The sequence below is a fragment of the Erythrolamprus reginae genome, chromosome 1 (assembly GCF_031021105.1).
Source record: "Erythrolamprus reginae isolate rEryReg1 chromosome 1, rEryReg1.hap1, whole genome shotgun sequence".
NCBI lineage: Eukaryota > Metazoa > Chordata > Lepidosauria > Squamata > Dipsadidae > Erythrolamprus > Erythrolamprus reginae.
The window spans coordinates 34,216,859-34,231,916 of NC_091950.1; the positions used below are offsets into that span (position 1 = coordinate 34,216,859).

Consider the following 15,058-nt stretch of genomic DNA (forward strand, 5'->3'; position numbering starts at 1 on the left):
ACTCAGAGCAGCCTACAACAATAAAAAAAATACAATAATAACATTACAGTTTAAAACCACAATATAAACATTCACACATCAGTCATATCACATTAAGATTACCAGAAAAATACTAAAATGGGGAGGGCATTACAATGGAGTGGGGGGTTATCATCTATTGAATCTGAAGATTACAAGCCTCCATCCTAACTTTTTGACCACCAGGTGAGTCCCTGCAAAGGTAGCTGATTCCTTGGTGGAATGACTAGGTCTGACCTTTGCACTCAGGTGACAATCTGTGTTGCTGTTTCTGTCCCAATTCTGGGTGACACAGCCATTCCCAAACTGCTCCTCCACGGAGAGGCTGTGAATAACTCCATCATTACAAAGCCTGTACCTGGATGGTGTGAAGATTGTGTGCCAGGCAGAGGCTAGGGTGCACTGATAGCCTAGAGATGGATGAATGCCCCCTGCTTAGCCTGAAAGGCAAATTTTGTGCTTGGAAACCTTTTATTTATTTATTTATTTATTTATTTTAATTTATTCTTTGTCCAATATACAATACATATGAAAGAGAATAGACATTAAGCAATATATATAATGATAGAAAGTAAAAAGAAGAGAAGTAGATGGGAGGGAGAGAATATATATGATATAAGAGATAAGGAGAGAATATATATGATATATGAGATAAGGAAGACAATTGGACAAGGGACGATAGGCACATCAGTGCACTTATGTACGCCCCTTACTGGCCTCTTAGGAACCTGGAGAGGTCAATCGTGGAGAGTCTAAGGGAGAAGTGTTGGGGGTTGGGAGTTGACACTATTGAGTCCGGTAATGAGTTCCACGCTTCGACAACTCGATTGTTAAAGTCATATTTTTTACAGTCAAGTTTGAAGCGGTTAATATTAAGTTTGAATCTGTTGTGTGCTCTTGTGTTGTTGCGGTTGAAGCTGAAGTAGTCATTGACCGGAAGGACGTTGCAGCATATGATCTTGCGGGCAATACTTAAATCTTGTTTTAGGCGCAGTTCTAAGCTTTCAAGACCCAGGATAGATATTTTCGTAGGGTATTCTGTTTCGAGTGGAGGAGTGACGGGCTCTTCTGGTGAAATATCTTTGGACATTTTCGAGAGTGTTGATGTCTGAGATGTGGTAGGGGTTCCAGACAGATGAGCTGTATTCGAGAATGGGTCTGGCATAGGTTTTGTAGGCTCTAGAGAGGTTCAGCTAGGACTGCAGGAAATACGACTTTAATAACCAAGTAGTTGATGCACAGAACTCACTACCTGACTTTGTAGTATCATCACCTGACCCTCAAAACTTTATCCTTAAACTGTCCACTGTTGACCTCACCCGATTCCTAAGAGGTCAGTAAGGGGTGTGCATAAGTACACCAGCATGCCTTCCGTCCCCTGTCCTAATGTTTCTCTCTTACTAGTATCATGTATATAAACATTGTTATATCTTTGTATACTACCAATAATTACTTGACAAAATAGACAAATATAATAATAATAATAATAATAATTATTATTATTATTATTAATAATAATAATAATAATAATAAATTAGATTTGTATGCCGCCACTCTCCAAGGACTCGGAGTGGCTCACAACAAGTAAAACATCATCTAAAAATCCAATGTTAAAACAGTTTAAAAAATCCCTGTTAAAAACAATCATACAACCCAAACACACCATACATAAAGTCAAGACAGCTAAGGATATATCAATTCCTCCATGCCTGGCGATATAGATGAGTTTTCAAAAGTTTGCGAAAGGCAAGAAGGGTGGGGGCAGTCCTAATCTCTGGGGGGAGCTGATTCCAGAGGGCCGGGGCCACCACAGAGAAGGCTCTTCCCCTGGGTCCCGCCAGACAGCATTGTTTTGTCGACGAGACCTGGAGAAGGCCAACTCTGTGGGACCTAATCGGTCGCTGGGATTCGTATACCTGGAGGTATTCTGCTCCAATGCCATGTAGGGCTTTATAGGTCATAACCAACATTTTGAATTGTGACCGGAAACTGATCGGCAGCCACTGCAGGCTGCAGAGTGATGATGAAACATGAATAATAACATAAATAATAATATGAATAATATAACATGATAATAACATAAAATGGGGAAGCACTGATGTGCACATGGTGGCAGACTTGCCTGCATAACTCAGTCATGGAGTGGTTTAAATAGTGGTGCACCTGGGGGATTAGACCATGAAAGGCTTGGAACCCTTTTTGGACAAGATGGGCCTATCCTAAAGAGACAGGGACCACTTAGATGGGAATGATGGCCACCAGATTTTGGGGTTATTAATTCCCATCAGGTCCAGCCAAGATAAAATATGTGGTTTAGCTATGGGAATTGGTGAGTTAGGAAGAATTTGGCAGCAGCAATTGAGATGCTACTCTAGGTCTTGGGGGCAAAAGCAAGTGAAATAGAAGAGTGTCTTTTGAGAAAGCAGGAGATGTCCTACAGAGGAAGGTTCAAGGTCAAGTCTCCTTGGAATCAAGCTGACCACCCGGTGACTTCCCAAGGAGCTCCCTGAAGTTTTATTCATAACAATATGGGTGTGTGTCTATGTTTTTAATCCTGCATTCTTTCAAGTCCTGGATTACAACCTGAAGATTTCCTAGTGGTCACTCATCCAATGTGGAACCCAGCCAATCTTTGCCTGTCTTTTCAACATCAACTGAAGTCAGCCAAACCCGAGGGACCAGTGAATAACAGGGAGAGGCAGAGACTTGCTGGAGGAGAAAATGAGAAATTCCAATTGTTTGCAGGGTTATAAAACATCTGCAAGGTTGCATTTCGTCCATTCTCTGCTATTATGATTGTTTCTTTTGCCTCTCTAGCATCTGGGCCTAGGGGCATTCTGGGAGATGGGAAATCCCCTGTTTTAAGGACCACTTGGCCCAGCAACCTCACTTCTTCCTATAGTTTGATAATTATTTTCAACAACAGAATTAGTATTGACTACAAATGCATTAAGACGATGCTCAAATCACTGTTTTAATTTAAAAGCCAGGTAAAGGGAGACATTTCTTATCCATGGCAGTAAATATTCTGCATCCAAGGAATTCTGGGTTCATAAGCCCAGGAATGTCCGCGTTGCACTGACATTAAATGCAATTCGGAAATTTCTTAAACCTTTAGTGTTTCCCTTTGAAAGCTAGGTGGCAGAAGGAACCCAAGAATAAAGGACTTTGAAGCCTGAAAATTTATCTAGTGGCTGGAAGTGTGATGTGGTGTGGTGGCTGGAAGTGTGATGCATATCAAGGTTTTGTTGATGGGTTAATAAGCAATCTTTTGCTCAAGTCAGACCTCAGATAATGCAAACAATAAGCCATTCCAGAACTGCCAAATCCTGCTATTCTTTTTATCCATTTACTAAGCTGAAATAACTTTCCCTTCTTCCGTTTTTTCTTGTTCACTTTCTTTTCCCTTATTTCTCCTTGCTTGGCAGAGTCCTCCTTTTCTCATTCCTTGCCCCACTGACACCCATGCAACAGGACAGCTCAATCCAGACCATCACCTCCTCCTTTCTCCTTGCTTCCTTTCCTGAATCCCTGCTGTCCTTTTCCTAAAAGTGGAAGTGATGTGCCGGTGTCTGGAGGCTGTTGGGGCCTGGATGGGTGTCAACAGACTCAAACTCAACCCTGATAAGACGGAGTGGCTGTGGGTTTTGCCTCCCAAGGACAATTCCATCTGTCCGTCCATCACCCTGGGGGGGAGAATTATTGACCCCCTCAGAGAGGGTCCACAACTTGGGCGTCCTCCTCAATCCACAGCTCACATTAGAGAACCATCTTTCAGCTGTGGAGAGGGGGGCGTTTGCCCAGGTTCGCCTGATGCACCAGTTGCGGCTCTATTTGGACCGGGAGTCACTGCTCACAGTCACTCATGCCCTCATCACCTCGAGGTTCGACTACTGTAATGCTCTTTACATGGGGCTACCTTTGAAAAGAGTTCGGAAACTTCAGATCGTGCAGAATGCAGCTGCGAGAGCAGTCATGGGCTTCCCAAGGTATGCCCATGTTACACCAACATTCCGCAGTCTGCATTGGTTGCCAATCAGTTTCCTATCACAATTCAAAGTGTTGGTTATGACTTTTAAAGCCCTTCATGGCATCGGACCAGAATATCTCCGAGACCGCCTTCTGCTGTATAAATCCAAGCGACTGATTAGGTCCCACAGAGTGGGCCTTCTCCGGGTCCCATCAACTAAATGTTGGTTGGCGGGCCCCAGGGGAAAAGCCTTCTCCATGGCGGCCCCGACTCTCTGGAACCAGCTCCCCCCAGAGATTAGAACTGCCCCACCCTCCTTGCCTTTCGTAAACTCCTCAAAACCCACCTTTGTCGTCAGGCAGGGGGGAATTGAGATATCTCCCCCGGGCCTATACAATTTATGTATGGTATGTTTGTATGTATGTCTGCTTAATAATGGGTTTTTAAAAATATTTTAAATTGTAAATTATTAGATTTGTTATGAACTGTTTTATTGTGTTGTGAGCCGCTCCGAGTCTACGGAGAGGGGCGGCATACAAATCTAATAAATAATAATAATAATAATAATAATAAAAGGCCAGTCACTTCAGAAGCAATACTGGGTGGAGTTCTTGATAAGCACTGCAGGTGATCTCAGAGCACTTTTTTGCAATCTATTTTATCAGAAGATACAGCAGATTAAAGATTTCATAAGCAGTATCCTGAACTACTTGTTATGCACCTTGATGTTATTTGGGGGTTCAACTTTCTGTCCTTCCTGATCAGCACCCTTGCCACTTACAAAGCCTTGTTGCAAGCCACAGAAAATTACTTGGAAGAGGGTTTTTTGCAACTGAAGCTATGAATCTAAGACTCCTGATCTAAATGTCTAATTCATGATAACCCAATAATGGCCCTTAGATAATTAATAACCTGTTTTTGTATTGATGCTGGTCTAAATTTATAGATAGCAAAGTTTCTAAATGGATATATTCTGTGACTATTCATTACATCGGTGCCCTCTTTTGTTAAACCACAAATTTTCAAAGCAGCAGCTTACCTATAGCTCCTCTTCTCAAATATGAAATTTGTGGGTTTACATTCTTCTTAAACTTCCTTAGATAGAAATAGAAGACAGTAATGATGGGGAAAGTGTATTACTGTAACTTTTAAAAATATTAAAAAATGAGGACCCAGGTTGTGGGGGCAATATGCCGGCTCTGTTAAAAAGTGCTATTGCGAACATGTTGCAAGCCGCTTTGAGTCTAAGGAGAAGAGCGGCATAAAAATCAAATCAATAAATAAATAAATTAGTAAATTGAGCTTTGGGTTACTTTGGTAACTAACTAGTATATCTTCACCACTGATATTTTTTTATTTTCAAGAAGAGCAGAAATTATAATTTGTTCCTTCGTTTCCCTCCATATCAGTTTGAAAATATAGTACGCCGAATGTACATGTTTTTAATTCATTTTATTTCAACCTCTTTTTTTTGTTCCTGCGTAAAATAATTGAGAGAGAATATAGAAGCTTTTAGTGACACAAAGGAAGGAAAAGCCACCATAATGTTGAAAGAACCAGAAATGGATATCTATCTCAGCAAGGTAATCAATCAATCTTAGGAAATGGCTGGCTTTATAAATACCCATTATTTTGATTCTGTAAGGATCAGAAAGGTTCAGATGTTCAAACATTCCCAGATAAAATCTGCTGTTAAGTGGTATTTGAAAGCAGTGAGGAAAGAATCTCACCACTGTGTTTTCTAACATTTATGTGTGCACATACAGAGACATAGTTTATATTGAAATGAATCAGCTGAAATCCCTATTCAATCCATTTATCACAAGTTTCACATTCTTTGAAAGTTAATCACATTGATATGCTCTAGTGTAATGGTTGAAAAATATTGAGAAACTAAACTGTATTCCTAATTCTATTAAGATGCGTCTAAGCTCTATCAGGGATCAAGTAGGTCTTTATATGTAAACTGTGCAAAATGTGAGTCTCACTGAAAATGAGCCTTCCAGAAATGCTCCTACAGCTTTTTGAATCCTAATAACCAGATTGATCCAGACTCAATAAAGACACAGAGCACTGGAAACCTGAAGAGTTAGTTATTATTGTTGTTTACTAACTCCCTTAAATGGCTTGGGGACACATGTATTTTACAAAACAAGGACAATTTTTTTCCCTTTTAAAAAGAGGAGCTGAACATTATAAATGCCTCTGATTTCAGCAACTAATGCTGGTATTGTACTAAAGTAAGCACTAAAATTGCTGCCTGGGGAATTCTGGGAATTGGAGTCCACATCTTTTAGTTTTACCATTTTCACTTATAATGAAAACTGGATAACATGACAGTTCTCACTGTAAATCCATATGCAACTCTGCATGAATCAGGGAAATACTGTACCTCCATTAGAACAATCCAATTATGAATCCCAGTACCAATGGTTTGCGCTATACTGTATACCTATTAAAATTACTAGCTGCTTTGGGCAGTTCCTTGTCATAATTAATTTTTCTAATTTAATTCTAATGAGATCAATCTTTTACATTTCCTCAATTTAAGATGGGAATTATGCAATAACCCTCTAAACTGAAGACCGAACTCAGTTCAGGACGATTATTTTCGAGGCCACCGTGTGTCGATAGTCGACTCGTCGGTAAAGAACCACAATAGTCCAAGTACAGTATAGTTAAAAAGCGGGAGGAGGACTCGCATTCAGAATGCGTCGGCGCAAACGCTGAAAGACACGCCATCAAAGAAACAGACTTGCTCAAGTTCCGCGCAAGCGCGGAAAAGATAGAAGAAAGGCCCGCCTCCTCCTCCTCCTCCGAGGGTTGCGCGCGCAGGTGGCGGGAAGCGCCTCCCTCTCAGCCGGCCTGTTTTGAAAGTGTCGGTGGGGTGCTTGTGGCGGAGCCGGTCAGAAATGCGCCTCCCGTGCGACGTGGTGGTGGTGAGCCGCCTGCTGCCCTCGGCGGGGATGCGGGCCCCGGGACGCGCTGTCAGAGGTCTGCTCGCCCTGGGGAAGCCAACCGGAGGAGACGGAGGCGTCTGCCTTCTGGTCAGCACTGCTCGCCACCGCCCTGGAACCAAATACCAGGTGAGGGAGAGCGGGAGTGGGTCGGGGTTTCTTGCTCCTTTCCTCGGTCTTGGGTCCTCCGTGCTAATCCGAATGAAGTCTCCACGGTCCCTTTAACGCCGTTTCGAGTTTGATTCATCTTAAGAAACGATAACAGTAATTCACAATCTTTTCTTGCTGACAACCTATTCAGTTACGACTAGCATCTCTTTTTCTGCCTTTCTCTCTTTCTTTTTCTCTTTCTCTCTTTATGTCTCTTTCTTGTCTCTCTCTTTTTCTCTTTTCTCTCTCTTTCTGCCACTTCCTTCCTTTCTTTTCTTTCTTTTTGTCTCTCTGTTTCTGCCTCTGTCTCTTTCTTTCTTTCTTTCTTTCTTTCTTTCTTTCTTTCTTTCCTCTCTCTCTTTCTGCAATCCAACAAGACAGACACAGACTTCAAAAGATAATCAGAACTGTAGAAAAAAGAATGACTGCCAATCTGCCTTCCCTTGAGGACCTGTACACTGCAAGTATCAAAAAGAGGACGGTGAAAATATCTATTCACTCCTCACATCCTAGACATAAATTGTTTCAACTCCTTCCCTCAAAATGATGCTATAGAGCAGTGTTTCCCAACCTTGACAACTTGGAGATATTTGGACTTTAACTTCCAGAACTCCCCAGCCAGCGAATGCTAGCCGGGGAATTCTGGGAATTGAAATCCAAATATCTTCAAGTTGCCAAGGTTGGGAAACACTGCTATAGAGCACTGCACACCAAGACAACTAGACACAAGAACAGTTTTTCCCCCCCTGAACATCATCCCTCTGCTAAACAAATTCCCTCACCACTGTCAAACTATTCACTAAGGCTGCATTACTATTGTTATTAGTCTTCTCATCATTCCTATCACCCATCTCCCATTTATGACTGTAACTTGTTGCTTGTATCCATACGATTTACGTATATTAATATTGATTGTTTCCTGGTTGCTTATTTGTACCCTATGACAATCATTAAGTGTTGTACCTCATGACTCTTGACAAATGTATCTTTTCTTTTATGTACACTGAGAGCATATGCACCAAGGACAAATTCCTTGTGTGTCCAATCACACTTGGCCAATAAAGAATTCTATTCTTATTCCTTCCTGTTCTATTCTATTCTTCTGCAGTAGAAAGCAACCTCTCCCAAGGCAAATATGTTGTGACAGCAGCTATGAGATGCTCCTAAAATTCCAAATCACTTTCTGGGTGACCAGTCCACTCTTTTTCCCTATTACTTTAATTTTATTACATTTTACAAACTCACTAAATGATAAAACACAAAAAAAATCCAACCAATTTGATAGCGATCCCATAGCACACTGGCAAATATCCTCCTCTCAATTTCAATACATGAAATCAATAACTGTGATTTGATTGGTTCATTGCCAAAACACGATGACACCTAGTTGGCTCTCTAAACACTCATGCTCATTGGCTACAATCAGATGAAGAAAAGCTATCTGATATCAACCTAAGCAAGTTGTGCTTCCTTTTTCTGATTATTTGGCTCTAACCTTTCAAAGAATACAGATACTTGAACAAACCTGATTGCATTAGATTCCTAATTAAATTATCTTTCCATTGATATATAATTTTATGGTACTACTTTTAAAAATGGTGTTATTAGCCATCAAACCTCAAAAATACACTTTTCACAAAAGGTTTCCACAATTTTGGCTACTACTGTCTCTATATCAGCCTATTATTTATTTTGGACCCATCTTTTTTTTTCCACCTACAGTTCAGGACAGTGAACATCCCAACATTCCATCCTCCCTTTTTTTTACCATAGCAACAACCCTAGGAGATGATGTCTGGCCCAAATTTACCCAGGGTTTTGCCAAACACAGTTTGAAAACTATATGTTAGATACAAATAAGATGTAAGATCACTAACATCTTTAACATTTGCTACTATGAACATATAAAAATGTTTTAAGATGGGGATTCTGCATTGTATCAGGCTCCCACCGATATTATTTTCTTTACTTTGCTGAATCAGGATGGTGATTTATTTGGCTATACAGTTGAAAAATCATTTGAATAATGAAGAGGATTGTGAAACTTCTCTTTTCTTGGTCTCAACATCTGGTCCTATGAAGATACAGTCTTTTAAAATTCACCATAGATTGCTTGTTCACTGTTCTACAATTTGTTTCTTCAAAAACAGTTGAAAGCGAACATAGACCAGCTTTTTACCAAGTTCGTGGATGAAGGAAAAGCCACTGTACGGCTAAAAGAACCAGCTGTGGATATTTGTCTTAGCAAGGTATGGAATCAGCTCTAGAGGCAAGTAGACTAAATCACATGATTTTTGCCTTTAAAATTAAAGAAAATTTAAAGGATGGTATCTTGGTAATTCCATTTGAATTGGAGGGACAGGTGGAGAATAGGAAGGGAAACGTTCCAACATTTTAAAGTAGAATAATCACAGTTGAAGTTTATATACAATAGTTTGGAGACAGTAAGAAAAAAGCTTCATTAATGAATTTTCTGACATTACAAATTTAAGAAATTACAATTGGCAGCTTTTGAACTTCTAATCTATAGTGCATATCTATATATCTGTTTGAAAGTAATAATCAGATTAAAGGTATAGTACCTTTCACTAGTTGTGATATTAGGTGCTGTTTTCATTTGAATCACAGGTAAAATATAAATTAAAAAAACAATGCTACTTTTCAATGTTTTCAATGTGTTTTAATTAATGTACATAAAAGCATTCAAAATCCAAGTATAATAAAAGCTGAAAACAATGATTATTATATCTTTGAATAGATGTTTGGAGTGGTGGTATCTTTTGCATAAATATATGTTTAGGGTTTTATCTCTCAATTATGGGATCAGTCTTGATTTTTCAAGCTATAGTGGCAATACTAATTATTATAATCGAATTATAATGCCACAAAAACTGCTGTTTTCTCTTTTACTTTTTAAGAAAGGGAATAACTTCTTGCTACCTCAGTGCATTTATTTCATGATTTAGAAAATTATGTGCAGTGGTACCTCTACTTAAGAACGCCTCTACTTAAGAACTTTTCTAGATAAGAACCGAGTGTTCAATATTTTTTTGCCTCTTCTTAAGAATCATTTTCTACTTAAGAGCCCGAGCCCGGAAAAATTTCCCAGGAAATTTGAGAGCGGCATGAAGGCCTGGCCAGTTTCCTGCCATTCCCCCTGGGTTTCTCTTTCTAACGCAGTGTATGGGAGGCAGTCTCGCACCGGGTGTATGGAAAGCGCATGCTTCTCCTCGCTGCCTCAGAGTCCCTCTTTTCTTTTTTTTAAGCCTTAAAGTTTTGGATTTTTTGGATTCCCCTCACCTTACCTTCTTCCTTCAGCAGCGACTGTCCTCCTCTTCTTCCTCCTCCTCCCCCCACCCAAATTCCGAGCTTTTTTTTCTTTCCTAATGGGTTTGCACTCATTATTTGCTTTTACATTGATTCCTATGGGAAAAATGCTTTCTACTTAAGAACCTAATCACGGAACGAATTAAGTTCTTAAAATAGAGGTACCACTACTTCTCTTGAAGAAATCTGAGTGAATTATACGTGTTGTCTTTGTCCATCGTTTTCTGTGCAGGCAAATGTCAGTGAGCTGAGGACTTTCCTTTATGCAGTGAAATTGGCTCATCAAGGCACCAAAGAGGAAACTTTACCACTTTCTAAGCTGGTGTCGCCAAAGGCCTCTGAAGTTGAAAAACCCAAAACCAAGATGACCATAACATCAAAGAAGGATTATCCTTTAACTCGGAATTTCCCCTACTCTCTGGAGTGCCTCCAAGCCTCCTACTGCAAGTTAGCCCGTATAGATATGCGTATGCTTTGCTTGAGGAGCCTTCGGAAACTGGACTTGAGCCACAATAGTATTAAACAGCTCCCAGCAACTATCGGGGACCTTGTTTGCCTTCAGGAGCTCAATCTACAGGACAATCGCTTGGAGTCATTCAGCGTGGCTTTGTGTAACTCCACTCTCAAAAAATCACTTCAATCTCTGGATCTCAGCCAGAATAGAATCAAAGCGCTGCCTGCAGTGTTTTGCAACTTGAAGAAACTCATACATTTGAAGTTAGATGATAATAATCTAATTAGATTGCCATTCAAGATCGGTCAACTGTCGCATCTCCGATTCTTATCTGTGGCTCGTAATAAACTCCCATTTTTGCCCAGTGAATTTGCTAAACTGTCACTTGAGAGTCTGGATTTATTTGGCAATCCTTTTGAGCAGCCGAAGCCACTTGTTCCTGATATACACTTAAAAATACCACTGACTTTACTAGAATATTCTGCAAGGGCAACCATCAATTACAGGTAAAAGGGGCAGGCTTTATTCTATATTCTAAAACAATAATAATAATGTTCCCAATTTTCTAATATAATATTTTAATTTGCAAGAGGAATCGTGAGAAGGGTGATGGGGAAGTTTATTTTTTGTAATGGCAAAGTATTCATTAGTTTGCATGTAAATCATCTGGTCTGCTTGCTATGGGTTACAAGGGTTATATAGTGGGTTCAGTTGCACACAAGAGGCAAATATATGCTTTACATATAGAATCACAGAGCAAGATCTTGACATATCAGTGCTCTGGTATACACCATCTGATAATATTTGAAATAATATGTATTCGATTGAAAAGGTATGTAATAAGGTATTGCTTTATTAGCATATGATATTGTTATACTAGCCAGGAGACTACAGTGCTAATTCAGATTAGTGGGTTCAGAACTGGCAGGAATCTGATCTGCTGTACAAATCACCAGCTGTTCTCCCCACTGATGTAATCTACTCACATAGAACATGCTTTCTAACTGCTGGGGTGTAGGGGCAGATGCTGAGATGAGTGATGGGAGCTCATCTGCCATGAAGTGCTAGGGCTCGAACTGTTGGCACAAAGACCATCTCCATTTCTCCAACATCATTAAGCACTGAGCCGCAACGCCTATATTGTTTCATAAAAATTATTCACAACAACCTAGCAGTAAAACCAATATTCCAAAATAATTTAATTTAGATGGTTAATGAGCCATCTAAATATTGTAGTTCCTCTTTTAAATTCTCAAATTATGCAGTTTGTCTCATGCATTGGCAAGATAGGCCTGTGTTCATTTCCATGTTGCAAATGGAGGCTTTGTCAAGGTTATCTATATCATTTTATGTACAGGTAGTCCTTAGCTTACAACCGCAACTGAGTCCAAAATTTCTGTTGCTAAGCAAGACAGTTAAGTGGGTTTTCTTGACACAGTGAAGTAAATCACCGCAGTTAAGTTAGATACATGGTTAAGTGAACATGACTTCCCCATTGATGTTGATTGTCAGAAAGTCACAAAAGGTGTGCACATGACTGAAAGACACTGCAACCATCATAAATATTTTGGGGATGCAGCAATGGTTGTGAGTATGAAAAATGGTCATAAATCACTTTTTTCAGTGCCTTATTTTGAATGGTCACTAAATGACTGGCTATGTCAAGGGTTACCTGTGTTATCATAATTTCAATTGTTTGCTATTCTTGGTCGTCTGCTTCTTTTAAGGCAGCCTCATCATTTGCTTTCATTAGTCAGCTCTAAGTAAAGTAACTACATACAGTATGTGTCTTTATTAGCTAGAAATAATTCTAGAGCAGTAAAATATGAAAGCGTTGCATAGTATTAGATTCCCCAATTTTTAATCAAAGTAGTATACATAGCACTCCATTCTTTTGTGTCTGCCATAATACTCACCCTATGAGTAGACAGAGTTGAGAAAGTTATTTGTTCAAGGCCATCAGTAAACTACTTTGTCTAAAATAATCCTACATTAAATCATTTATACCTCAATTCAAACTGTTCAAAAATATATCTCCATCACTCTGCGAGCTCACTTGCTTCTGATTGGTCTCCAAATGCAATTTAAAGTGTTGGTTATTACCTATAAAGCCCTACATGGCTTAGGACCAGATTATTTATGGGACCGTCTTCTGCTTCACCAATTAGATCCCACAGAGTCGGCCTTCTCCAGGTCTTGCCAGCCAACCACTGCTGGCTGGCGTGGCCTCGGAGAAGGGCCTTCTCTGTGGTGGCTCCATTCCTCTGGAATCAACTCCCCCCAGAGATTCGCACTGCCCTCACCCTCTTGGCCTTTCAAAAAGCTTTAAAAACACAGCTTTGCCAGTGAGCCTGGGGCCATTGAGCGATAACACTGCTCTGGCCAGTAGTATGCTAGTAGTAATGGATGAATGCTCTTTTTAATTTTTTTTAATATTTGGGGTTTTAAATTTTGTATTTTTGTTTTATTTTATACACAGCCCTGAGTCTATTAGGAGAAGGACGGCCTATAAATTTAAGTAATAAATAAAAAATAAATAAACTGAGAAATGGATTTTAGAAAAACTCTTATTGTATCTAAAATATATTTCCAAGTTTTTGTAATTATCTCATTCCAATAACTTCATGTGGCACATTTTACTAATGTTTGGGGAAGTCTATTTAACATGAATGCCATTTTCTTTTTTGTAGGATCCCATATGATTGCTGCATTCTTCCTTATCACCTTTGTGATGATCTTCACATGTCAAAAACTTGTCAATGTGGACAGGCTTGCGTGACCTGCTTCATTCAAATAACAGTGACTATGAATCTGCACAGTGTGGCCCACACAGTTGTTCTTGTGGACAATATGGGAGGCACAGAGGCCCCCATTCTTGGCTATTTCTGCTCTCTCACTTGCTATTCTCAGTTTCTGGATAGACATTTGCAAAGTGTGAGGTGATCAGGTTATAATCTGAGAAGTTTTATTCAGCAAATGCTAACTTCTGTTTTGTACTGGAAAACAAGGAAACAATAATATGCTGGAAGAAGGCTTCTCATCTGTAAACCATCTTCTTTTTTATTATCTGAAGACTGCACAAAGTGTTTAAACACTTTAAAGTGTTAGATATTATCCCTGATGCCAGGTGCAAGTTTCTATTTAATGCTGTGAATGGAGCTCACATCCTCTCAACTGGGAAAAAAATCCTTTTCTACTCTTGTTTTAGCACTATTTTTATAAAATCATTAGTAATGTTTTTCTGGGTAAAAACATTTTCAGAGATGCTGTAAAATATGCAGTGTTTTAAATACAGAATTTGCAATCATTTTTGAAAAAATATTAATTTATAAACGATTCTTTGGAAATGGGAACTGCTGAACTCATGACATTCATTTTTAAAAATAAATGCACACACTCTGCAATCCGTAAATGCCTATCAAAGGAAAGTTTGTCAACCAATATAACCAATCATTTTCACAAACATTTTGATTCAGAATGGTAGCATTTTTAAAGTTGTTTACTGTAAAATCACATATTACAGCTTGTATACAATAATTTATTGACTACAAAATATAATTTACAGTGTTTTTATAACCTTGTAGACAATAATTTCCAGACATCAGTTGAGATTTTAAAATCAGCATGACAATATTTATTACCAGGTCATATAGAAATTGTGCTTGGAATAAAACATGCTGCTTTAGCTACATCATGAATCTAGAAATTTGTTTCCAGCCTCAGGGAAAAATACAAAAGTCCCCTCGTTACTCGAGGAGATAAAACTTAATGCTTTAAAAATCTAGAAAATTGATTTCTAGTCCCACCTAGAAAAACTAGTTGGATAATTCTGAGCAGCCTCTTTCAGCACATTTCACCTCACACACATGATCTATATACTAAAAACATCATGGATATAGTTTATGTAAAACATCATTGTTATGCTTTGGCCTAAAGATGAGCTCACAAGGAAGGATGAATTGTGAGAGTTGACTGCTTTACAAGGAGCAGATAGGGAATTAGAAAAAGTTCTTCACAGAGATCTTTGGTAACCCAGAGCACAATTAATACTGTAGGTGTCATTAACTGATGATTGAATATTGAGTCTTTCTTGGAATGATCTGTTCCTAACCTGTTCTTTCATACGTTATCTAGACCAGTGTTTCCCAACCTTGGCAATTTGAAGATATCTGGACTTCAACT

At 39.1% G+C, this 15,058-nt stretch overlaps 1 protein-coding gene across 1 annotated transcript; it reads left to right on the forward strand.

Annotated features, from left to right (window-relative positions):
- The first annotated feature begins 6,745 nt into the window (after nt 1–6,745).
- On the forward strand, nt 6,746–14,288 carry LRR1 (leucine rich repeat protein 1). Its single transcript, XM_070732926.1, has 4 exons — nt 6,746–7,074; nt 9,246–9,344; nt 10,655–11,382; nt 13,567–14,288. Exons 1-4 carry the CDS (start codon nt 6,901–6,903, stop codon nt 13,817–13,819), a joined length of 1,254 nt encoding a protein of 417 aa, XP_070589027.1. The 5' UTR covers nt 6,746–6,900; the 3' UTR covers nt 13,820–14,288.
- Nucleotides 14,289–15,058: the final 770 nt, after the last annotated feature.